The 25485-nt window shown below is 43.0% G+C and overlaps 1 protein-coding gene and 1 long non-coding RNA gene across 2 annotated transcripts in view; one reads left to right on the top strand and one right to left on the bottom strand.

The window, feature by feature from the left end:
• The window catches only part of LOC121356214, a 46445-nt gene that overhangs the window by 8221 nt on the left and 12739 nt on the right, over window positions 1-25485 (bottom strand). The window contains exon 2 of the long non-coding RNA XR_005955525.1: window positions 16512-16644. This is a non-coding gene — a long non-coding RNA (uncharacterized LOC121356214). The remainder of the gene's footprint in view (window positions 1-16511; window positions 16645-25485) is intronic.
• ACE2 (angiotensin converting enzyme 2) lies at window positions 536-25126 on the top strand. The gene is made up of 18 exons (XM_041472401.1): window positions 536-727; window positions 3725-3883; window positions 5776-5869; window positions 6493-6636; window positions 8013-8125; window positions 8646-8754; window positions 9485-9582; window positions 11098-11267; window positions 12329-12555; window positions 13343-13487; window positions 14995-15093; window positions 15733-15855; window positions 16188-16360; window positions 17249-17307; window positions 21758-21858; window positions 22810-22926; window positions 24164-24358; window positions 24985-25126. The coding sequence occupies exons 1-18, from the start codon at window positions 539-541 to the stop codon at window positions 25124-25126; spliced, it is 2457 nt and encodes an 818-aa protein (XP_041328335.1). The 5' UTR covers window positions 536-538.

Here is a 25485-nt window from a genome sequence, read left to right as displayed (position 1 = left end):
GTCTGTTCCCCAAATCACCTGGGCTTTGCAAAGCTTTTAAAAACATGTCCCTAAGCACACAACCAGGTACCCTATCTCAGACTCACTGGGGTTTCTTCCTGCCTGGGAGTTAAGGTTCTTGGCTTGGTATTTCACTGAAGTTTCTAAATATTTTTACAGCTTATCACCAACCTGTTAAAGGATTGACAGATTCTGAGCTACCAGAGACACGGGTAGGCTATAGATAAAGTGACCAGCTGTATCATTGACAGCACATTTGGGAAACATTAACCAAAAGTAAAAGCTTTTTATAAGAAGGCCATAAAATGGCAGGAGTAATTATGTTTTTCCAAAGTTAATAATTGACTTTTGTTTATTTGGCTTTTTATAAAAAACTTTTTCCTTTCTCTTTATAATGAATAAAACCTATAAAAGGTCCAGCAAATTGGATTCAGCCTTTCTTCTTCACAGTGGCCATGCTTGAAGGCTGATGAGGCAGAGGCCAACAGAGAAGCTTGCCTGAGGAAACCTACTTTGTCGAGAGGTTCTCATCCTGAACATGAATATGTTGGTCCACTTCTGGCTTCTCTGTGGCCTGAGCGCTGTTGTGACCCCTCAGGATGTCACAAAACAAGCCCAAATGTTTTTAGAAGAGTTTAACAGGAGAGCAGAAGATATCAGCTATGAGAACTCCATTGCCTCATGGAACTACAACACCAACATCACTGAGGAGAATGCCAATGAAATGGTGAGTGCTCCATCCTGCATCCTTACTGTTCTCTTAGGAATGTGACACTTTCTGGTTTGTTTTGGTTCCACCAACTTGTCTGAAATTGGAGTGTTACTTCTCTGGTAGCTGTGCTTCATTTTGGGAAGGGTAGAGGAGCTTGCTTTATTGTAGAAATGCTCACTGGATGTGCCTGGGCCACTACCAGCCTCTGCAGCCTTGGGTTAGTACTTGGACTGCCTGCACTGCAGAGGGATGTCCAGAAGCTGGACTGTCCCTAGCCACCACTTCAGGTCACTCCAATGAGTGGAAGGAAAAGGCAAGGGAGCACTGTGTGTTCATCCTGAAAATATTTGTTGGATGGAGAGAGATGCTTTCTTCTGCTGAGTCCAACACCACTAGTGCCTCCTGGCGCAGTGTTTCTCTGTGGGGTTTCCCTTCCTAAGAACAAAGCATTTCCCTTTCCTCTTGGAGAGGGCATATCCTGAGGGTGAAGATCCTCTCCAAGGGCCTGGGGTAGGTGCTGTCTGTGGTGCAAGGAAACAGGATTTGAACCTTGCACTCACATGAGCTCAAGTCTCCCACTTTCCCTAAGACCGGACAAACACTGTGCTTTTTACTGACACAGGCGGTTGTTTTACTTCTCAGTGAATATGCAAATATTTTCTGGATGCAGGCATTCTGTTAAATGTTTGCTGATGGATTTATTGGCCCACACCAGTTACTCAGTGGTGGACATTTCCCCCTGCCCCCATCACTCTTCTCATAGTCAGGGCTGTTGGTAGACTGCCTGGAGGTATTAGACCGGGAAAAATGAAGTGAGATCACAGACTAGCAAATGCCAGCAGAGGAGATTCAATCGCAGTGGTCTTGCATGTTTGTTTGAAAGTCCATTTCTGTCTGCAGGAAGGACCATAGTACTTATATTTATGCTGTCTTCCAACACAGTTCTTGCTTCTCAACACCAGCCTCTGTCTGCCCCAGCCCTGGGGCGGTCTCTAGGCAAGAACTTGTCAAGAGCAGGCAACCATGGTCTGGCTGGTTACTGATATTGCTATGCCTCAGTTCAGTATCTTGTAAGCTCAAAGCCTTTCAGAATGAACACAACCATCTTGTATTTTGCTTTGTTTTGAAGCGTCACATTTTTTAAAGTTAACTCAAGCCGTAGAGAAAACAATTCCAAGCATAAAAAGCTGAACATCCTACATCTATTTTTACCTAATGGCTGGTCTTTCACTTTGTGGTCATATAACTTAATTAAAACATGTTCTAATTATCATATTTCTTAATTAAAGCAAGGAGACTGGTGGCTGGAAGAAATCCTAATGACTAATCATTGTCAATCTGGAATTTTTTCCAAGGCACCAGACACTTAAACTGTAATGTTTCCAAACACATAAAATGAAAGCCCTATATAGTATTTTCAGCATTAATGAGATGATAATAAAATACATGAGGAGATACCAGCAATAAAACCAATTAGTCTGGTATTCAGAGAGAACTTTTTCTCTCTCTTGATCTCTTCAGCAGCGCTGCTAATAAACCCACTGATTCCCCTCCTCCCGTTCTGCTGGAGGAGAGTTAATGAATACTGTCCCTTCTGGCTCCTTCACATCCATTTTCCTTGTAAATTGTGTCACAAACCCTATAACTATTCCTCTGACTTATCAACCAATTCCTCTAATTGTGGAAATATCAGACAGCAAGATAACTGCTTTCTCCTGGTTTTGTAGCCAGCAAGCCCCCTCTTCTGCCCTGCCACTCCTGAGGCACCTCTCTGTTCCTGCTCAGGACAAGGAGCTCAGGATCATACTGGCACAGCAATGCTTTTCTCTGGGTGCTTATCAAGCTCTTTCCCACTGGGCTCTGCAAGTTGCTGAGGAGTATCAGGACTGTTTGCTTCCGTGAAGGGGAGAGTTTGGAAAGCCTCCCAGTAATGGCTGCCCTCCTGCAGCTAGGATGGAGTTGTGGGGATGGGATTACCACAGCTTTACATCTGCCACCACCCTTTTGTGCTGGAGCCTGGAGCAGTGGGTTCTGTGCCCCTGTCACACATGGGGCTGAACAACTTGGGCACAGCCCCACAGAAAGTGTTGGTCTTACTGGTGTGTCTGCCAGGGGTGAAGGGTGCCTGAAAGCTCCTCAGGCACAATATGACATTGGAGTTCCCTGGTGCCTCAGCACCAGAGATGGGTGTTACAGGTGCCCTATCCACAGCCTGGGAAGCTCTGGTGTAAGCACAATTAAATAAAATCTCCCAAGGACCCAGGTTAATTAGTACTGTTCTTACTGCCATTTGGAATTGCTGCTGATGTGTTAAACTGTGCACAAACACATTAGAAAATGGTGAATAAGACAGTCCCAACTCCAAATTGTGTTCTAATGCTACTACTTTGTGAACTGAAATTTGGGAGTTTCACATATCATGGTCTGTAATTGCAGAAGTGTTAAAAGCAATCTCATGCAAAATGTTGAGATTTTGCACACCCAATTCGGGCACCAGTTTAGAGCCTCCTTTGCCCAGGTATAATCTTTTATTTGCCAGCATTTCAGAAGAAAGTGATATTTGCCTTAAAAACAGACTCACTATCTTGGCAGCTGAGTGTTCCTGCTACTGCAGCAGAAATGGGGATTAGCATCTGGGTCACAGATCTCTTTGTGCCCTGGCTTATTTCTTCACAGGTGGGTGAAGAAAAGCACTAAGGGAAGAAAAAGTGATTTAGAATAGCAGGAGACACAGCAAAGTGATTCTGGATCAATTATAACAACCAAGGTGTGAGTAGACAGTCATGCTTTTTGCTGTTCCCAAAGAAAAATGATTATCTGGATGTGTGAATAAAACAAAGCCAAAAAGCTCTGTAGCCCTTTCACCAGGTGTTGTAAGTGCTCAGCCCACAGTCCATGGGTGCTCTTCACAAATGAAGTTCTTCCTAGAAGTGATGTTTTTGTCCACTGAGTGCATCAGGTCACTCCACTCCCTTGGAGGGATTAATTCAGGGTTGTGTGACCCCCCTGCAGAGCAAGGCAGGCGCCAGGTGGTCTGCGTTTTACGAGGAGGCCTCCGGGAATGCCAGCAAATTCCCAACAGACAGCATCACAGATGACCTCACCAAGCTCCAGATCCAGATTCTCCAGGAACGAGGATCATCTGTTCTGTCGTCAGAAAAGTATAACAGAGTAAGTTGTTGAATGTAGTTCATAATTTTTGGGGGGTGAGTTCAGCTGCCTCTCACAATACCCTCAAGCCATGGTGCTGTCATGCCGCTGCTTGTTTTGGGATGATGCAGTGTATGGTATGGAAGTGTACCTGTTCTAGGTGTTCCCAGCAATACAGGACTATGGGTAGTCTGGCCTAGGAAGCTGGTTGACATTTCTGTCAGCAGTTTTGCCATGGAATAAATTTCAAACACGCCTCAGAGCAGTCCTTGCACTTTTAGCTGGATTAGCCATAAAACCAAAAAAGGACATGTGGTAAGTGCTTGGTGAAGTCCAGATCTAGGGCAATGAGCAGAAAGAGATGGGTACAAGGCCATTCGATGAGTCAGAAAGGTGGAGATGGAGGAAGTCTTTCTTTCTCTGAATGTGGTACATTATGACACTGGGAAAAAGGAGGAACGTTTCATTGCACTGGGCACCCTGGGATGCCTGGAAATGGGGAGGGTTCCACAGAAAGCTGCTGAAGGCCAGAAAGATTTGGCAAGAATCATAATGAGATTTGACATTTGCACTGATAAACTCACCTGAGAGGCAGATATGTGGATAATGACTATATGTGAAATTGGAGTGAGCAGCTATGCAGACTCAAAAGGGATTTATAACCAAACACTTGAGAATTAAATTACTTCCCTTTGCTGAAGATCAAATTGAAACAGCACTGAGTCATGGGTACCTACAGTCCAGGATCCTACAGTCCTAATTACAGAAGAATCCTGAGAGTTTTCTACTAAGGTCAGCAGTGCTAATCACCATGCAAAGGAAGCAGCAGATTGGCTGGATCTCTTGTCTGATCCAAATAAGATGCATTTCTGAAAAACAGATTGTCTTGGTTGGAATGCTGGCAGTTAATGCAAACAAGTATTTATTTTGGATCACAACAGTGCACTGATGGTAATGTTGTCTCTGTTGAGGAGATATGTATTTCAGTACCCTCCCTGTTTAGACACTTAGAATTTCCTAGATAATGGTCTTTGGGGCTGAAGTTGTTGATTCATGTTTGAAAAGTGACTTTTTTATACAGCCTGATGGGGTTCCATAGGAATATCTAAGTATTCTTCACTGACACAAAAATTTGCCTGGGCACTGATTGATTTTAATGCTGACAGAGGTAAAGTTAGATGTACTCACTAATTACTCCTCCCACTGACAGCTCTTCAGAGTTCTGACTTAAATCTCTAAGTGAGAACTTGCATAGTCCTAAAGGGAAAGATAAAAGTGGTACATGTTATCCTTGAGGCATGAAGACGTGGAAACATTGAAAAACATTTAAAGCCACGTAGCACAGGTTCTGAGATACAGCTGAATGATTTCAGGTGCATTTTGGCCTTCAGCTGGCCCAAGACATGAGTCTCTGTGATGGAGTCCAAGCAGATCCATGCAATGTGTGATATGAACACCCACAGGCAGCAGTCAGCCTGGCAGCACCTGCCAAAGGGGCTCTTTTTGCTGCCACTCAAAGCCACAACCTCCCTGCAAAGTTTATGTGTGTTCATGCTTATGAAAGCACATTGAGAATCTTTATTTTTTTATTGCTGCTTTATTTTTTTTATTGTGTATCGACAGCTCTCTCGTGGCAGTCAGTGCTCATTGAATCCAGAGCCCTATCTGACTGGATATTAAGAACCTGTAGGTTATATCATATATTTGGGAGATTATCTGTCTTTTCCAGCTAGATCTGGTTCAGTAATGCATTTAGGCAAATTCTTTCATTAATCTCTCCTGAGCTCAAACATATGCTTAAATATTAAGCTGGTGGGTGAAGTGTTGATTCTAGCTTTTAAAGAATTGGCATAATTGGCTGTAATTTTGCACAGAGTATGTTTCTAACAGGCTGTCTTGCATTTAACTTGCAGCTGGGCACTGTGCTAAATACAATGAGTACCATCTACAGCACTGGGACCGTCTGTAAAATCAATGATCCATCCGATTGTTTGGTGCTGGAGCCAGGTACGACACCAACCACTGCCCCTACTGTGTTCTTCACCCTGAGGGTGCAGAAGGAGAAAGCCAAAGGGTGGCTCCTGACTGCAAAAGAACAGGCTGTAATTTCAACAGATACTTCCTGCTATCTAAAGCTTAGTCATAATTTAATTGCACCTTGCATTCAGGCACCTCCATTGGACCTTCTGCCCACGAGACATACTGTCTCCTTTTGTGGAAAAAAAAAATGGGGAGGCCTGCTCAGCTTGTTTGTCAGCCTGCCTGTCACCTGGGGTTTGCCTGTATCACAGAAAATCAATTTTTTATTCCCCACCTTCAGTCGTGTTGGACTTAATGTTGCATTGAGGCCCGTCCTGAGAATTCTACCAACTTAAGGGAAGCTAATGTGGAGAGAGCATTTAAGAGACTATGAGTCTGTGAGACTATGGATGTGCTCCATGCTTCTTAAAGACAAGAGGGAAACCTTAAATTAGGAAAGGATGCAACGAAATAATGGGATCTTTCAGTATATCGAGTACAAAGTGTTTTCTTCTCTGTTCATGAATTTCTTTCACTTTGGTTTGTTTGCCTGTTATGAAAGAAAAATTCTGCTTTTTCAAAGCCTAGCACCTACTTTTTTGTTCTGACAGGTCTGGATGCTATTATGGCTGGTAGCACTGATTATAATGAGAGACTGTGGGCCTGGGAAGGCTGGAGAGCTGATGTTGGCAGAATGATGAGACCATTATATGAAGAGTATGTTGAACTTGAAAATGAGGTTGCAAGGCTTAATGGTAAGTGAATTTTTGTTTTCTTTTTGTTTCTGGGTTGTTTTTTTTCCCTTCTGGCTTCCAGAAACTAGTAAATATACTGCAGTCTTACCCAATTTTCCCAGGAATTCAAAACACATACATAATTTGCACATAATTTGCTCTTGGTGTGCATGTCTCAAAGTAAGAGACAATGCAGACAACTGCCATTGACCAGTTCAGAGGTTTCCTCCCAGCCTGGAGCAAGAGACACCTTTTTGGGCAAGTTGGCACTGTTCCTTGTTGGCACTTTTCCCAAAGGCCACAATGCATCAGTGATCCTCATTACCCAGCACCCAGAACTGCACCATTTGTGATTTATGGACAGGCACACTCCATTTAAACGGCTTCTGAGTGTTGCTGAGTTTTGACAACATCTCCTCTTTCCTATGGGCCCTGACCTTCTTGCAGCCACAGTCATTGGTACATTTATAAGCATTATTCCCTAGCTGGAATGATCAGATTTGGTAGGCCTGGGACACCAGGTGCAGCTGGATGTTCAAAAAGGATTTTGTACTAAAGGAAGTGTACTTCCAGAGATCTCCACACAAATCATATGGAACTGTCTTTTCAAGGAACAGTAGCAGCTGCCTTCTAATTTTCTTTTGGGGTCTTCTAAAGTAGCTTCTGAAGTAGTTTCATCATCTGTCTCTTGGCCAGACTGCAGCTGCATCACCTGCTTTCCCATCCTCCTTGTTTTGCAAAAACTGTCAGGCTGGTGCTGGATAAGAAAATATGACCCAAAGAGTAAGACAGGGAAAAAAGCCAAACATTAAGAAGGTCATTATGGCCTTCCTTCGTACCACTAAGGAAGGGACTTCAGCTAGGAGCCATTTTTACTCCAGGCTTGATGGAGCTCAGTGGACTGGAATATGTAATGGAACTGGGAACTGAATTTCACTTCTGGTGTCTGCATCTGTCCTGGTGGTTTAGTTTCTGGAAAAGGGGGCCCATATTCAATGTCCACCAAGTTATGCCTTCTGTGAGAACCCATTAGTGTCCAGCCTGAACAGAGGCTGCTGTCCCTCATAGCCCCAGGAGCTCCAGTCAGGATTCTTGATTTCCTTTGATCTCCATTTCCAGACTGAATGACTCTACCTAGCAGATAACCATGACAACAATTTCTGAATTTCTTGGAAATCTCCCATACCTGCATGTTCATGAGGGACACCCTCAGGGAGGCTTTTTCCTCTCTGCTAAACCCAAACCATCTAGAATTTTGCTGCTTTGCTTTAGGGGAAGGCTGCAGGTCTGCATGGGATCTGCAGGGAGCTGCACTTCTCCTGCAGAGAAATGCTGCCTTAGTGGCACTAAGCAGTGCCACTTGTGGTGTCCTCATGTGATGCATCCATGCTTTACAGGTTATTCTGACTACGGAGATTACTGGAGAGCAAATTATGAAGCAGAGTCTCCAGAAGATTACAAATACAGCCGTGACCAGCTGATTGAAGATGTGGAGAAGACATTTGAGCAGGTAGAGGCAGGAAGAGCTCTCAGCTGGGTTGCAGGGTTGTGTTTTGAAATGGTGGGCTCACGTGCTGATGTTATGAATGAAGATGAAACCTGCTTTAAATTGGCTGATTTCAGTCTATGTGGGTTTAACAGAAACAGATGTGAGGAGACACATGACTTTTCTACCTCTGTAGCTGTTCAAGGACCAGCTTGGTCCCCAAAGGATGGGAAAGAGGGAGCTCTGCAGGTCCATGTCTCTCCTCCAGGTAGGGTCCATGGGGTAGATGGCATCCCTGATACTCCAGCTCTAAAGTTAGTAATGCTCCCTCCCTCTTACCTGAGCAGGACTTCTGTGGCTGGAATCTGGACTCAGTGCCTGAGCCCTGAGGCAGGGGGCAAACTTAAGCTGCAGGTTTGGGGGTCAGTTACCTGCCAGGAGCTTTTTGTCAGAGAGAGCTTCAAGGTTCTCTGTTTAGGAGTAATGAGCAGAATAGAGCAAAGTGAAAAATAAAAATGGTTTCCTTCTCCTCCTCTGTCTCCAGATAAAACCTTTGTACGAGCAGCTGCATGCCTACGTGCGACACAAGCTGGGGCAAGTGTACGGCCCCGAGCTCATCAGCTCCACAGGAGGCCTCCCTGCTCACTTGCTGGGTATGTCAACACACCCATGGCGTGCAAGCCTGGCTTTATACACAGCACAGTCACCTACAAGGCACATGGGTGGAGAATAATCTGATTGTTTAATCAAGATATTAGCAAAAAGGTTACAGATAAAAAAAAAAAAGAAGGGTAGAGGAGAAATGGATAAATTCCTAGCAGAGATGACACAAATGCTTAGCAGCAGTAGCAAGAAGGGAGGGCAGGTATTCTCATCCTTGCCAAACCTCACATAGCACAAAACTCTAGCATTTGGCTGGGACATTTCCCTCCCCTCTGCAGAACTTGTCTTCCTTAGAAATGAGAGTTCCAGAGAGACTTGTTTTTTCTTTCAGATTTTACTCTAAGAACCCACATTTCATAACTTGGCTTTCAAATCATGCAGCATTAAGCTGCCATAAGTGTTGTGTACCTGAACATGGCACAACAATCACGTGGACTAAAAAAAGGATGTTCAGTTTTCATACACCTTTAGGAATGTCATCAGTCCTGAAACTGCATTATCCAAGAATTGCTGATATTGGGTAATAAAAGGATCCTTGATCTGAGTTTGACCTATGCATGACCTTCCAGAAGTGCTCCCCTTCACATCTGGATCAGGCCTGGTTAGATGAATAGGAGTCCCTATTTTTGACACTGCATGATTTATAGACCTGTCTGGCACCTTTGAGTAATACATAATAAATCATTCAAAGTATTTCTTTGTTTCTCTCTTTTTCTGAAGGTGATATGTGGGGTAGATTCTGGACAAATCTGTATGCCTTGACTGTTCCCTATCCAGCCAAACCAAACATTGATGTAACTTCTGCAATGGTTGAAAAGGTAAGACATGCCTTCATGCAATATGCATTATTAACAAATCTAGAAGGTATAAAAATTATGTACCACATATCGGCTGCTCTTTAGAAATCCATGGCTGCCCTCAGGCAGACACACTGCCAAAAAAGTGTTGCTTTTTGCATCCTGTTTTTGCTTTTCTCTTTTAAGTGTTTATGCATTTTTCACTGTACCCTTAGCTGTTCTCTGTTTTCCTCCACCCTCTTTGACCCCCATAATCCTGTCTTGAAGTCTATTTTCCTCAGAGACTCTTATCCTCTAAGAGATATATTTTGTACTTATAAATATTTCAGGACTCCTGAAATGGGCTGGTATTAAATATGACCTTTGCCAGTCATTACCATAATCAAATAGTTTGTATATCACAGTTTGTTTCTTTTTTGTCAGTCTTGTTTATTTGGTTACAGCTACAACATTGCAGAAACTGCAGTGCTGCCTGTTATCTTTTGATAACTGCATAGCAGCATAAGGCCTGTGTTTGAGATCTGCAGAGCTAACAGCTGTGCCACCACCTTTACCAGACCAAGAACATGGGTTCTTATCTTCATGTGGAGATAATTCCCTGTAGTCTTGCCAAAGCTTTACTCCTGTTTTAAACTAAAGGGAATTTGATGGAACTAGATGGAATATGATTTCTGAAGTGCAATTATTCACCTGAAATCTACTCTCCTCTCGTAGGCAGCACTCCATGAAAATGTTATACTGGGAAGAGGAGGAATAGTTGAATTTGATTCCTTAGCAGTTTGCACAAGTCTGAATTAATCTCACCTCTGTTTTACACCACTGACCCACTTGTAGTCATAAATATGTGTCTGTTGAAGTACCACTGCAAGAAGGGAAGAATTATTTACGTAGCCTTTGAGCAATGGGTGGGCTCATCCTTGTTGGTGGGTGTGCCCCATTTGGGATTTTCATCCAAATGAGCTGTTTGCCGCCCAGGTCTCTGTGAGAGCTCATCCCAGTGAATGCAGAGCTCCTGCTGGGTAGAATAATAAAACTGCTGAATGGCACAATTATCCAGAACATAACCATGCAGTTTTAATCTGATAAGCAACTCCCATAGATACATTTACCAAATTTTATGGTTCTGGCTGAAATCTCTCATGCTCATCTGCTGGGAATGTAGCTCCACTTCCTCAAATGTGTTGTCCCCAGGCTGACTTAAGTGACTGAAGGGTTGGATCACAGATCTAACATACGGGAACGCATTTTTTATCTTACTTTATCTTTTATTGAGAGCTTCTCTGGTCTGGGTCAGGTGCTATCTGCTGAACCTCTGAGTGCAGAAACCTATTTTGTTTGCAGGGAAAACACTTAATTCCAGTTCCCAGCAGAATTCACAGAAGTGCTAAAGGCAGACACTACTGACTTACTCTCGATAGGCCAGGTGCAGGTGTGAAGCTCCTGGGAAATACGAAGTCAGCTGCCCTGCAGCAAGGAGACCATTGGGAACAGGCTGCATGCAGAAGCAGAGGTTAATGGTGGCATTGTCTCTTTCAGAAATGGGATGCCAATAAAATATTCAGATCTGCTGAGGCCTTCTTTGTTTCCATTGGCCTTTACAACATGACTCAGGGCTTCTGGAACAACTCCATGCTCACAGAGCCAACTGACGGCAGGAAGGTTGTCTGCCATCCTACAGCATGGGACCTGGGCAAAAATGATTACAGGTACTGAAATTGCTATGAGCCCTTTTTGTACTGCCTCCTAGAACAAACCTATTTTCACAAAAGCTGCACCATGCTGTCTTAAGTTATAAATTCTCCTTTTTTTTTTCTGGCTGAAAAGAGGGGGAAGGAAGACAAGAGAGCAGGGATCCTGTGGGACTGTGAACCTTTCTGTATAACTTTTCCTGTGAAGATCTACTCAAATTTACTAGTAGATCTACTGAAGATCCACTCTCAAATTTTAGCTGAGAAGTGACTAACATTTTTATGAATTAGAGAAATAATGGCTATGTTCTAGGGCTTAAGGGATAAGCAGAAATCCAGGTGGATACCAGTGAGATTTGTGGACAACTGCACATTTTTGCAGCAATGGCAGCGGGTCCCTGGGTAGCAAGAGAAAATCTCCTGAAAGTCCACGGTCTATCTTTAGCAGAGTTATCCAGTTTAATGAAAATCCATCAGTCTCTTCCATACTTGGAAAAGAAGTGGGACAGCAAGTTCCCACGAAATGAATACTTGCAGAAATTCTGACCCCTCTTGCAGTCCGCACAGTTACCCAGGGAAAGAAAGAAGCTGGTGCACAGCCAAGCCTTAGTGAAACACATCGGTGTCCCACCTCAGCAGTCTGGGGAAGATGAAAAGAAACCCTGTTTGGAAGACATTCCTTTAGTAAATTGTAAATCCTACATGAGGATGAAGTAGTAGGAGTCACCAACACACAGCACTTTGTACATTACTAAGATTGGTGGTGGTTTACTCACTCCCACACATACAGCGAGTTTATCGCCGGGTTTTAGTGAGCAGCTGTTCTCACAAAACAGCAGTTTTCTCTTACTCCCTGGACAAGTTCAAGGTGGCTGAAGGTGTTTTGCTGAGTTTCCTATGAAGTATTGCTGCAGCAGGAGGATCTGCACTGCATACCAGGATGTAGCTGCCCAGGTTTTGCAAAGGGCATTTGCAAGCTCTGGAGGGGCTTAGCCCCATTGCTGTGGCAAACAGGGCTCAGTCAGCCTTTCTCTGGGCCACTCTCTCTCTAACCACAGACACTTTATTTTGGTGTGTAGGATCAAGATGTGCACCAAAGTGACCATGGATGACTTCCTGGCGGCACACCACGAGATGGGCCACATTGAGTACGACATGGCGTACTCGGGGCAGCCCTACCTGCTGAGGAGCGGTGCCAACGAGGGCTTCCACGAAGCTGTAGGTGAAATTATGTCACTTTCTGCAGCCACGCCTCAGCACTTGAAATCTCTTGATCTCCTAGAGCCAACTTTCCAAGATGATGAAGGTAAATAAATGCATAGATATTATGCATTTATGCGAAAGCACTTTTTGGTCTTATTTTGTAGTAGAAGATCGTGCCTACAAACTCAGCAATCAACTGACAGGCTTCTGAAAATCTTACTCCTCTAATTTACCAGAAATACTATTTTTCCCCAAATCGCATTGTGAAGCAAAGATCACTACTTTGCAATGCTGTTACATAATTTAAAAAGTAGCTAGCACTTCACTACCTTCAACACTGAACAACTCATCCTTTAATCTTCATAGTTCATTTAGATGAGTCTCCAAAACTCTTTTCAATTCTCTTGCATGAATCCATACATATCTCTATCAAGATGTGCATTTAGCAGTTCAAATGAAACTGAAACGTTGAGATTTACGTCTCCCACTTAAATGAATATTGAGTGACAACATAGACCTCATTATAATGCAGTTCATCTGGCTTCTGAGCACTACCTTAGATGGATGAAAATGTACATTTTATACATTTTGAGATGTCTTGAGCTCAAAATTCCTGAGAAACTGGAGAGGTTCTCAGTGATAGGTAACTAAATGTACATGTCAAAGGACTAGGTTATTTAAGGTTTGGGGGAAAGAGACAAAACAGTGTACAATCCTAAATGATGTTATCTCATTTTTTTTCAGTAGTATTCTTCCTTTCACTTTTTCCTTAGTGAAAATCTGTAATTCAAAAAAGATGTAAGCATTAGCTGTTAAAGGAAATTACTTTAGCCATCTAGTCAGGTACTAATTGCTACCATAACCATTACCTTAACTGCTTCTCTCTTCAGAAACTGAAATCAACTTTCTGCTCAAACAAGCACTAACCATTGTTGGAACAATGCCTTTTACTTACATGCTGGAGAAGTGGAGGTGGATGGTGTTTAGGGGTGAGATTACAAAACAGGAATGGACCAAACGGTGGTGGGAGATGAAGTAAGTTTGAGAAACAAAGGGGATTTTTTTAATATGAACCTGCAAACTCAACCCTAGTTACTCAACATACTGAGGTGTTTGAGCCCCATAGGACAGGATGTGTGTCTCTGGATGTTTCTGTAAATACCAATAGAGTGCTCGATAGAAATACACAACTGTGGTGCAGACAATGTCTCATAATGTCTCATGTCAGCCTCCTGATAAAGACAGCCCATGGCCTTTGCATGGCCTGTTCCAGATCAACATTGCTGTCCCCCTGACACATTCCCCAAGACATCTTCACTAAAGTAAAGCTAAAGTACAGCCCTTCTCTAAGTCTCACTGGTCACGTGCTCTGGTTTGCTCCCCACATCCTTAAGGACAAGTGGAAAGTGAAGTTCATTGTACTTGCCAGCCAGAGAAACATGCAGATCTCAATCCACCAAGTATCTGAGCACACTTCTTTGCTTTGTGTTTCCTTCCCACCGTACAGTGCTTTTGGGGGCAAATTGTCTGAAAGATTTTAGACTGAATCTGAAGGACTGAATTCCTTCCTTGTGTACTAAGATACCACCTTCCTCCGTACAGAAAATACAGTTCCCTCGGCAAGTAACAGCCAGAGGTGCCTTTTCAGATTGTGCCCATCAATCAGTATATTTTCAGCACCTTGGAGCACAAGATTAAAAATAAATATGATTCACACTGGAGTTTGTAATTTCCCAGGTTGGTTTTAATATGAGGGCAGAAAAATGCAAAGAAACCAAACAAGCCCCACGCTGAAAATGGAACTTGAACTCTAACACGAACATGAACAGCAAGCCTCCATCAGCAAACAGAATCTATAATAAAAGTTGATATATGCAAGCCTCCTGACCCACTGTAAAAATCAATCAGCTTCAATGTATTCAAAAGTAGCAGATATGTCAGAGAAACAGAGAATGACAAATTGTTCAGGGAAGCTTATCACATCTGTTGCAGTGGCACTGCAAAGCTCTCTGCTTGAAATACAGGTTTATGAAAAATATTTCCGTGGAAGCTTATTACCATTTTCAGAACTCAAGGCATGGGTTTGTTTCTCAGGAAACACAGTCTCAGGAGAGGAAAATAAAGAGAAATCTTATCTCCAGCCCAGTGGCACAGGAGGCCATCTGCCTTTTGGGTTGCCCAGTCCCTGCATGCCCTTGCCCAAAACAAAAAAACAGGTCTCTAAACTCAGGATGGGCCAGGGCATGAGGTGGTTTATGTGAATCTCATGTCTTGCAGATTATTTCATACCACTAATTGATCCGTGCACACCCTGCTATCATACAAATCCCTTCCTTGCATTATGAGTTTCCAAACAGCTTCCTCTCTGTGGTCTCCAGCTGTGAAGCAGAACTCACTAGGGGTTACTGGGAGCTGTATGGAATTCTTCTGTTTGCAAGTGAGAGGTGTCCATATGTATCAGACAAAATAGAAATAAAAGCTGAGTCAGATTACCTCTGCTTATTGTCTATAAACAGAAACACTGTTATTCCTTCATCTCCAGGAGAGCCATAGTTGGTGTTGTGGAACCAGTCCCTCATGATGAAACCTACTGCGACCCTGCCGTGCTGTTTCACGTGGCCAATGATTACTCCTTCATAAGGTAGTGCAGTGTTTAATTCATTACTTAAGTTTTGTCTACAGAACAAGCCCCAGCTACCTAAAACATCTGCTGGAGAGTCTCAGGACCCAAACTTATTTTGTTTAAAGCCCAGACCGAAGGTTGCTGATTCCAATGGGAGTGTTTCTCTGCACATCAGGGGTTGTTCCATAATAATCTCTGAGCAGCGAGGAGGCTGCTGACCTTCTTGCTGAACAGGAAAGTTTCATGCTGCCATCAAACAGCAGGAGCACTTCTGTATGAGTGCTTGCCTTCTGGGGGGTCACTGTGCCTCATGTCATTTGGGCCATGAGCATGCAGCCCTGGATGTCCGCTGTGTCCCGGCCACTTCATTTTAGAGGGCTCAGAGAAGAGAGCTGGACCTTAAAAACTTTACTCTCTCCTGATTTATGTGGCAACAAACAGATTTGAGGCTCTTCTAGTCCACTTGATCTTGGCATTTTGTTAGATTCGAGTTAGCCTAGCTTGTAAATATCAGCTGGCCTCTGTCCCTGCAGTGCAGTCTCCCAAGCAGGAGTGACAGCTGATGCAGCAGAGCTTTCCAAAGGCCAAAGGCTTGCAGGTTTCCTTGACAGACAGCTAATAAAACCTGTGCCTCCCTTTTCCTTGCCCTTCCTTTAGGTATTACACCCGCACCATCTATCAGTTCCAGTTTCAGGAGGCACTTTGCAAGGCAGCTAACCATGTTGGCCCTCTTCACAAATGTGACATTACCAACTCCACTGAAGCTGGGCAGAAACTCAGGTAACGAAGCAAATTTCTCACATGTAATAAATCAGAGAGTAACAAAGTTTCTGGAGTAAATGAGGTTGCATCAAGAATAAACCTAGCCTGGAAATTTAGCCTATACCTGCTCAGTTCATTTTGACAAGTTGACTAAATTTATGTATACTAAGGTTCTGTACATCAAAGGTTTAATTACTTGTTTGTGGGGATAAAATATTTTTATTAATAGGAATAATGGGAGAAAGGAATGAATTCAGAAGCAAAGAACACCTTTATACTGGTCACAGAGTGTTTTTCTCATCTAGATGGAACATGACAATAACATATTACTTCTTGTTCCACATATACAGACAATTGCTGGAATTAGGGAGATCCAAGCCCTGGACTCAAGCACTGAAAAATGTAACAGGAGAAAAATACATGAATGCAGCTCCCTTGCTCCACTACTTTGAACCCTTATATGAGTGGCTGAAAAAAACTAATTCTGACAGATTCATTGGCTGGAAAACAGACTGGACACCATGTATGTATGGCTTGTGGGTGATTTAAGGACATGAGTTATTCTTCACAGCCCATGGTTAACAAAGTGCCTCTCTCTTGTAGCTGTTGGAGGCTCTTCTCCCTAAAAAAGCAGGGTTATGGGAAATAAACACTGAGCTGTAAGTTTTACTCACAGGAAAACCAACTGGCTTCCTCATGGCCAGAGCCGAAGAAGTCAGCACGTGTATTTGTCAGAGCCCCACGCAGTTCTCAGAAGTTGAGGTGTCTTTTTTTTCATGATGGCAGCACTCAGAGTGTGGGATGACTCTACAGAAGGAAGAAAGATTCATAAGCTTGGTCTTGTGTGGCGCTTTCCTGAGAGCAGTGTGCCTGTATTGCAGAGCTGGGAGCCACTTGTCCAGGGAGCCAGGTTAGGGGCAAACCAGTACAAAAAAATTACTGCTATGGTTTTGCTGACATGTGTTAGTCAAAGAGGGGAGCTCAAGGGGAGGAAAAGGAGGAGACTGTGGAAAAATGCGTTTTTCAGCTTATTGTGACATTGAGTGATGAACCAGACAGGTTATATTTGTGTAATCATTGCTGATACTGGAGAGCCTCTTAACTCTTGCAGCCCTGTGCCAGTCTGATAGTGGGATTCACCTAACCAGGCACCAGCATCTGCATCTAAGCTGTTCATTCCCAGTGATAGGAGAGAGGAATTTTCCATCTGCTACAAAACCAGACTTGGGAACTGACAGCTCAGATGAGTGTGTTTGCAGTAGAGGTGATGAAGGGAAACAAAATCAGTCCCCCCAAGCTCTCCAAGGGGAGCAAGGGAACTGTAAGGAAGCTTTAGCCACCTCAGCATTTACCAGGAGCAGACTTTCTGTTGCAGCAGCTTTAACATGGCCCTTGTTTCTTTCTAAACCAGATTCTAGCAATGCCATCAAAGTGCGCATCAGCCTGAAGTCAGCTCTGGGGGACCAGGCGGTGAGTGTGTTTGTGTGCTCTGGCACCCTTCTTACTGCTTGGGCAACAGAAGTGTTGTGGTAATGGCTCAGAAACTGAGTCAGGGTATGGCTGATCTTTGTGTCTGAAGGGTGGCATCAGCTCAGGTGAAGGGTTGTCACATATAAGATGTCTTGTCTAAGTTTGTGGTCAAGACTGCCTCTAAAATTAGTGGAGGAACTTCTGAGTGAGCCCACCCATCTCAGCTAGTTACTCTCTAGACATACCAATCATGATTTTCCACCTCCTACAGAACAGGCCTGGAAGGCTAACATAGAGGAACCTGTGTGCACGAAAATGGCTGTATTTTCCCCAGATTTGCTGATGTCTCCACTTAAAGCTTCTACCTAATTTCTTCTAATTGCCATTATGGTGGCTATGGTGACTGCCTTATTAGAGCAGCTAACTTCACATTTAAAAGCAGGCTGGTGGATCCCACTCTTTATCCTTCAATGCTCTTGGTTTCAAACTAAAACACATCTGTTAACACATTTCTCAGGAGATTTTTGTTTGGCTGTTTACAGTAATATTTGCAGGCCCTGATATGCACAGCTGCCTCCCTGCCCTCCTACCCTGGTGCAGAGACAGCTTTGTTGTTAGATTGCGGGGGACAGTGCAGTGCAGATGCTTCTGTTTCAGATGAGGCGAAGGGCTTTCATTCCCAAGAGCTTGTCTGCTTTCCCCAATTATACCAGCTGGTCCAATAAAATGTATTACAGCAATGAAAAAAAATCTCATCAAAGCTGAAGATGGCTTTTACGATTTTAAACAGAGCGTTGGCTTAGCCCATCTGCTTAACCCAGGCTGAAAATTCACTCCTTATTCTAACTCTTCCTCTTCATGCTAATCTCACGGAGGCAGTGTCGAAGGTTTAAGTGCAGACACTTCATTCCTGTTAATAGCCATTTTCACCTTGCAGGACATCAGTAATTTTCCAAGAATGAGTATGTCATCAGGCAGGCCATTTAGACCTGCATGTTGGAGCCTATTGCACTAGCAAGGACACAAACCACAGGGTGATTTTTCATATGAATTGATGCTCTTGCTTCTATCACTCTCTCATACGCAAGCCCCTCTGGAGTTTTATTGCTTCCTAGATTGCCTAGTCAAGTTAGATACAATTCAAAACTGATATCAACAGCATAAAAAGGCTCCATATTACAACACGTTTATTAGTCATTATGGTTAATGTTTAGCTTAATATCATTTTTATGCCTGCCTTTAGCCATCATAGTCTTTTGTTGTGCAATTGAGCAGCTGTAAAACAATCTCATACAGATTACTTAATTTGAATTATTGCATGGACAGTAGGTTCCTAAGCTCTGAAGAGCCAGCCATACATCTTCCTCTCAAAACCAGTTCACATCACTGATTTGCAAGAAGCCTTTTCTATTCGGTTGCTTTCTGCCTCCCTACAAATTTCCCTTTTGCTGAGCCCCCAGGGACATGGCAGAATGCTGGTATGGCAGCAGCAGGTAATGGGACGTATGTGAACTGGCATAGAGAAAAGGCAGGGGGAATCTCGGGCAGAATCTCAGCCCAGCTAAACACAGCCATGTGTTTTGGGTGCTTTGCACAGCTCACAGTGCACAGAAGCTGTGGGCAATTGTTTGTTTAAGGTGTATTTTGAGTTACTTTACCCTGACCTAGCAGCACAAAGCACTCTGAATATGCCAGCAAACAGCTTTGCATTTGTGCTCGCTGGCTCTGGAAAGAGCAGGCAGGGAAAGATTCCTGCTCTGGGCTCAGGTACAGCTGTGCTGGGGGCCAGGGCAGCTGCAGCTCACACAGGCTGTGACTCAGCCCCAGCAGGGATGTTTTAATAGCCCCAAGTTCTGGCAAATTAAGCATCCAGACTCTCGGATGGGCTCAACGCCAGCTGTACCAGAGCGTGCACTGCTGCAATTACCCTGCTAATTGTTTTCAGGCTGATGAGATTAGAGCTGCAGCCGCAGCATTGCTGGATCACGGGTGCAGCTCATGAGGCTGAAACATCCACAGTTTTGCTTCAGCTGGGGCTTTATGAAAGTGCCCGCACAAGGGAAACTGCTACAAGATCCCCACTGAATTCCTTGGGGTCTGTCATATTTAACATAGACGGTTCCAGGAGCGCCAGCCCCTGACTGCCACTTGAAAACCAGACCCCTCTCCAAACATTATTTCAAAATTCTCTACCAGGTCAATGCCATATGTGTGATCACACTGTAAAGGGCTGTCACACAAGACAGTGTTAGAGAATGGAGAGCTGTCAGCCTGCAGGCATTTAGATGCATTTTGCAATGAAAAATCCTTTTTGAATCAGAGGCCACACTTACACTGTCTTTCAAATCACATATGGGACCTTGGAGTGAACACACTGTAACAGAGCAGAGGTGCCTGGCAGAGTTCTTTTCTGTCTGAAAGCAAAGCAGCTTCTGTAAGGCACAGTGTAGGGTGGGTACCCGAGATGCCATGGGAAGCTGTGTGGGTAGTCACAACTCAAACACAGATCAGAAGCCAGCCAAGTACCTCCCATCCACACAGCCAGTAATAGTATTTATAAAGGCAATTGAGAGGCACAGTGGCAATTAAAATACATTAGACTGAAAAAAAACAAAATACAAGTTAGAGAAATGAAAAAATGATTAAAAAGTTAACATGCTAAGTACAGAAAGCATCAGTAGAGGAATCAAGCTCATTAGATCCTGGTAAAAATAATAACAATAAAAAAGCAGCACTGCAAGCCTAAAGATGTTGGGCATAAATAGAAAATTGGGAAACCCCAACAACAGCCTCTTAGCTGTGATAGTGAACAGTGCCGGCTGCTGGAGGCAGCAGCAGTAACAAGAGGTGCTTCAGTGCAGAGCTGTGCCAGCAGGAGAAAGCTGGGGGCATTTGCCTCACAACGGGAACTCAGCCTCAGCCTTTCCTGGTGGGAACAGCCAGGGCTGGCACAGCCCCTGCCCTTCAAATGCCCTGGGGACTGCTCTGATTGCTGTGGCTTTGGGTACCTGTGCCTTTCCTGGGACCTGGTCCTGAATGGACTGACAGCAGTGGGTTCTTTCTGCCCTTTCCTGCCCTTTATTAATGCAATCAGGACTCTTTAGGTTGTGAGGGACCTTTAAAGATCAGCTAGCCCAACCCAACTGCAAATGAGAAAGGACATCTTCAGCTAGATCAAGTTGCTGTAAGGCTCACCCAGCCTGACCTTGAATGTTTCTAGAAACTGAGTATCCATCACCTCTCTGGGCAACCTACTCCAGTGCCTCACCACAGCAAAGAATTTCCTCCTAGTAACTAATCTAAATCAACTCTCTTTTAGTCTAAAACCATTACTCCTTGTGCTATTGCAACACACCCAGCTAAACAGTTTGTCCCTGTCTATCCCTCATAGATGTCTTCCTCATGGATATTTATACATCTCTCTCATTTTACATCAGTGTCAAGAGGTGGACACATATGAAAAATGTAGCTAGGTTTTATAAAGCCAGTTACAACAGAGCTGCCTTCTACCACACCTTCCTGAATAATGTTCAAGAAAGTCAGGAGCTGATTTTCTATCACTGACAGCATTTATGGGCCTTCCTGCCCAGGTACCATAAACACAATCAAATCTATGCCTGAGTGGAATAAAAAGATACTGCCACAGAGTTCAGCTGGGAATTTTCCCTTCGTGCAAACATGCTATTTCACAACAAACCAGGCTGCTTTATCACCTCCGGTGGTGGTTTTTGCCCCCTGTACAGCTCTTGGTTCTTGCCCCAAAGAAGCTGTTTTTGTCTCCCACTGCAAATAACTTTGGACTCATAAGGCAGGCTAGGAGAAGCCTGCACAGAGGCAATATATTTTTTTTTTTTTTAATATCACCTATCGATTCTCCAGGGAAAAAACCCCAAGTGTGGCTTGCTGCAGAAGTACTGATACAAAGTTTTTACCAAAACAGACCATGAACAAAAATCCGAGCTCATCAAGCAAATAAATTAGCCACTTTCACACAACAACTCTACCACAAAGGTTCTCCTCCTTAACAGAACAGCTCTGCAAATAAACTTATGTGATTAAAACAGGATCTAAATAATGAAATTTTTAGAATTCAAAGAGAATGTACAATATTTAGTAGGAATAGTCTTGCTGATGCTCTTTCTCCCTGTAAGTCAGGAAGGCGTGCTGGCACTGCAGCATCTTCAGCAGTCCCATATAAAGGTGCCAGAGATTGCAGAGGGACAGCATGATATCTGGCAGCAGGGATGCCTCCTTGGTTATTCTACTGCACAGTGCCCAGATTAACAGATCTAAAAGGTTTGGGTTGGTTTCTGATGTGCTATCATGGCACAAATAAATAATACTGAAGTGCATGCCAAGCATTACAGTGGCTATTTCTTTTTAGAAGGATTTCTTAGTGTCCCTGATTTCTTGCCATCTCTGAGTAATTTCTCTTGTGCTGTTTCTGCAGTATGAATGGGATGAAAGTGAGCTCTTCTTGTTCAAGTCATCTGTCGCCTATGCCATGAGAAAATACTTTGCAGAGGTGAAGAAACAGAAAGCTGCCTTCGAGTGAGTGGCTTGCCTAATTGTGCCAGCTATGCCTGCATTGCTTCTGCTCAGCTGATGGCATGAACTGGTGGGATTAATTGTGCCTTCTGACAAATGTAAGGTGACAGAAACAATGTCAAACATTGTTTGTAAAAGGCAAGATGACAGCTTGGGTATGTGAGATCTTTCCCCTCAAGAGCCTGAAGTTTAGGAATAATGTGCTAAAGTTAGGTAAGAAGGCTTTGTTTCCTGCATCTTATCAGTGATGGAGATGCACCTTGACAATTTGTGCCCAACATAAATATATAAATATCAGGGAAGGTAGACTGATTAGAAATTAACATTTCTAGCAATGTATGTGTATCATACTGAATATCCAAGGGGTTTGGGGCTAAGAAAAGATAAACATATTGACTATAAAGCACTACAATTTGGTACAGACTTACTAATCTTATCTAGGTTCACTTACAAGCATAAAATCTTTCACCTGAAAGCGATTTTGGTAAGAAAAACAACCCTTCTCATTAAGTATTTTCAATAATGTTCAGAAGCTATCTACTCAAGCTATTAGGTATTACTTTATAGAACATCAGTCATGTAATATCTAGAATCTACTCTAGAAAAATAAGGAAGAAAGCTATTTTTTTCCACTTTGTACTTCATACATCAACTCATTCATGAGATCAACCCCAACACTCTCTGTTCTGCAAATGATTATGTGCTATGGAAAATTACACCAAGACTTGTCTTAGATATGAGAGAGACTCTCTCCAGCTCAAGTTACAAATTAGCATATAGAAAAAGGGATTCTGGCAGGAAAATAGATTTCACTTCCCAGCTGATATCACTATGCCCCCAGTGTAAACTAAACCTCTGGCAATGTCAGTCAAACACAACTGTTCACTGGCTCGAATTTAAAGCTAATGTCATCTCAACAATGAAAATAACCTTTTTCTTCTGTTTCTCCTTCAGTATTACAGACATTCATGTTGGGGAAGAGACACAAAGGATCTCCTTCTACATTACTGTCAGCATGCCAGGTAATATCAGTGATATTGTGCCCAAAGCTGACGTGGAAAATGCCATCAGGTGAGATTTTGCTTTCTGGGGAAAAAAAGCAAGCAACCAACCAACCAGATGGAAGGTTGGAAGGGAAAGCAGTGCTTAAGTCAGCTGAGGCAGAAGCAGTGACAAGAAAGTAAATTCTGCAGTTAAAATGAAAATAGTGGGATGAGAGATACAAGGATGAAAACTATTATGACAGAAAAAAAAAATAGTCCATCTATCAGATGGTATCTGATAAATAGTAAAAAAGTAAAATGCTCCAGGGTGTTGCCAAAACACATTTCATTTGCATCAGACCTTGCCAGCTGATCTAATTGCTCAGACTTTGACAGGAACTATTTTATATCCTGAAATAAAGAATACGGTAGTAATGTGTGTATGCACACGTGTGTTCTTCCTCTCATTTTTGAAAAGTCAGTGCAAGAATTATTGTTAACAAGGACTCCAGAATAATGGTGTACTAGAAAGACAGCCAGATGTATTTGATTACATAGAAGAGGTCAGAGCAGGAGCTAGTTCCCACTTACAGGTCAATGAACAGCTCTTTTATAGCATGGTGTGACACCACTGTAAGTCATTGCTATAAAAATGATAAGTAAAACTGCAACTCTGCAGAAGATCGTGGGTAATGTGCAGTGGGAAATGAAGAGGGCACAAATCTAAAAGCAGCATCAACCTGAGATGGGGTTGAAGAAGCAGTGAGATAAATGGGTGAACTAAGGGAGAAGAATATGGCTGTGAAAGTAACTCCTGGGTTAGCACTCAGTAGCAGATGTGGAAGTTTAAGGAAAAACAAGGCACAGATGAGACACCAGGAAAAGGGTTTTCAGGGCAGTGAGAAACACACTAATCAAAATTGTGTAAGACTGTAGGAGGGAAACAGGTAAGATGTCAAAGTTGTGGTTTTATGTGGCATAACTAAGAAACTTTTCAATAGACAAGAAATGGTAAAGAGAATGAAGGGCAAAATACAAAGAGAGACGGAGATCAGAAGGTTCATTTAATAAATGTTAAGACTGAGTTTAAGAGTCCATAGAGTGTGTGAACACGTCAGTTAAGCTGAAATAGGTTAAGGGTTTAAGTTTCTGTGGTTGTTACTCACGTGCCAGAAGGAAAATGGGTTTAGCAGTACCTCCTCTGCAGCCTTTTAATTGAGATGTTCAGGGGAACCTTACCATGCTGAAGATTTATAAAAAACTGAAAACTCTTCCTTTCCTTTCAATAAATGTGTGAAACTCTTTGAATTTGCATTCGATGGCAGGATGTCTCGAGGACGAATAAATGAGGCTTTCAGACTCGATGATAGTACGCTGGAGTTTGTGGGAATACTTCCAACCCTGGCTGCACCTTATGAACCACCTGTAACCATCTGGTTAATTGTATTTGGGGTGGTCATTAGTCTGGTTGTCATTGGAGTTGTTGCCTTGATCATCACTGGGCAGAGAGATCGCAAAAAGTGAGTAATATTTTTGGATAGTATGATCATGACTACTGGAAGATGTCCCGATAATTGAATCATCAGGATTTTTTACAGATTAGGCCTCAGTTTATCTGAAGTAAGTTAAGGAATGAAAGCCTGTTATGCCTTTCCCATCAACAGTGATAGCTAAAAGTTCATCTCCCTGTCTCTCACTACAGGACAGCTTTGGCAGCTTAATGCAATTTCCCCATCACCATCAGTTTAACCAATGCTTTGGCCACTGGGAGCTGCAGGGTGGCCAGGCTTCTGCCAAGGAGAAGGGGATGTCCTGAGCATGGTGCCTTCTCCAACAGCAGAATTGCCCACATTCATCAACACCTGCAGTTTTCTGTAATCTGATTGTAGGCTGTACAGTTATGATGTTTTCCTTAAATATTACTGCATTAACAAGTATAGCTTGGTTGGTTTTCTATGTCCCTCCACTAACAGGGTTACTAAGAACATAGCAGATTTGCTATGGTTCTTCTTAAACATAACTCGATTTCTTTTATATAAATATTTGCAGTTAAACACAGTATTATTTACAGTCAGGGATTCTGGGGATCCAGAAGGACTTGGAACAGAACAGGGACCTTCTAATAGAAAATGAATTTTCATTACAGGAGAGCAAGAGAAAGCAGAGGTAAAGCAGGGTCAAATCATGAAGCAGTGAACCCCTATGGTGAAGAGGGAAGAAGCAGTGGTGAAGAAGGAAGAAGCAACCTGGGCTTTGAGCCAGCTGAAGAGACACAAACATCATTTTAAAAGGTGTGGGTACACTAAGGGCTTCTGTTTTTTTTTCTTTTTCATTTCACTCTTAACAATAGTGTCTAGCAAAGGAGCAAAACACCATGGATGTCATCAAACAATGTCTTCTGGTTGACCATTAATCTACTGGTTCATGGCCAATAGCAATTAAATCTGCTGTTTATGTGGTAACTGGAAAACATACATGGCTTTTCTATGAATTATGTGCATAACATTACACACTATTTGTGCTGCTTTTCATGCATGTGCTGCATCCAACTTCTGTTTCTTGTGTAATGAGATACAAAAGCTTGGAAGTATACAGTTGTATACAGACCAAGACACACAAAACAACTCATATAGTCCCAAAGAATGTC

Source organism: Pyrgilauda ruficollis, unplaced genomic scaffold (assembly GCF_017590135.1).
Source record: "Pyrgilauda ruficollis isolate IOZ18807 unplaced genomic scaffold, ASM1759013v1 scaffold29, whole genome shotgun sequence".
Lineage (NCBI taxonomy): Eukaryota > Metazoa > Chordata > Aves > Passeriformes > Passeridae > Pyrgilauda > Pyrgilauda ruficollis.
The sequence above is the reverse complement of the archived record's forward strand: the minus strand, read 5'-3'. Positions and strand labels throughout refer to the sequence as shown.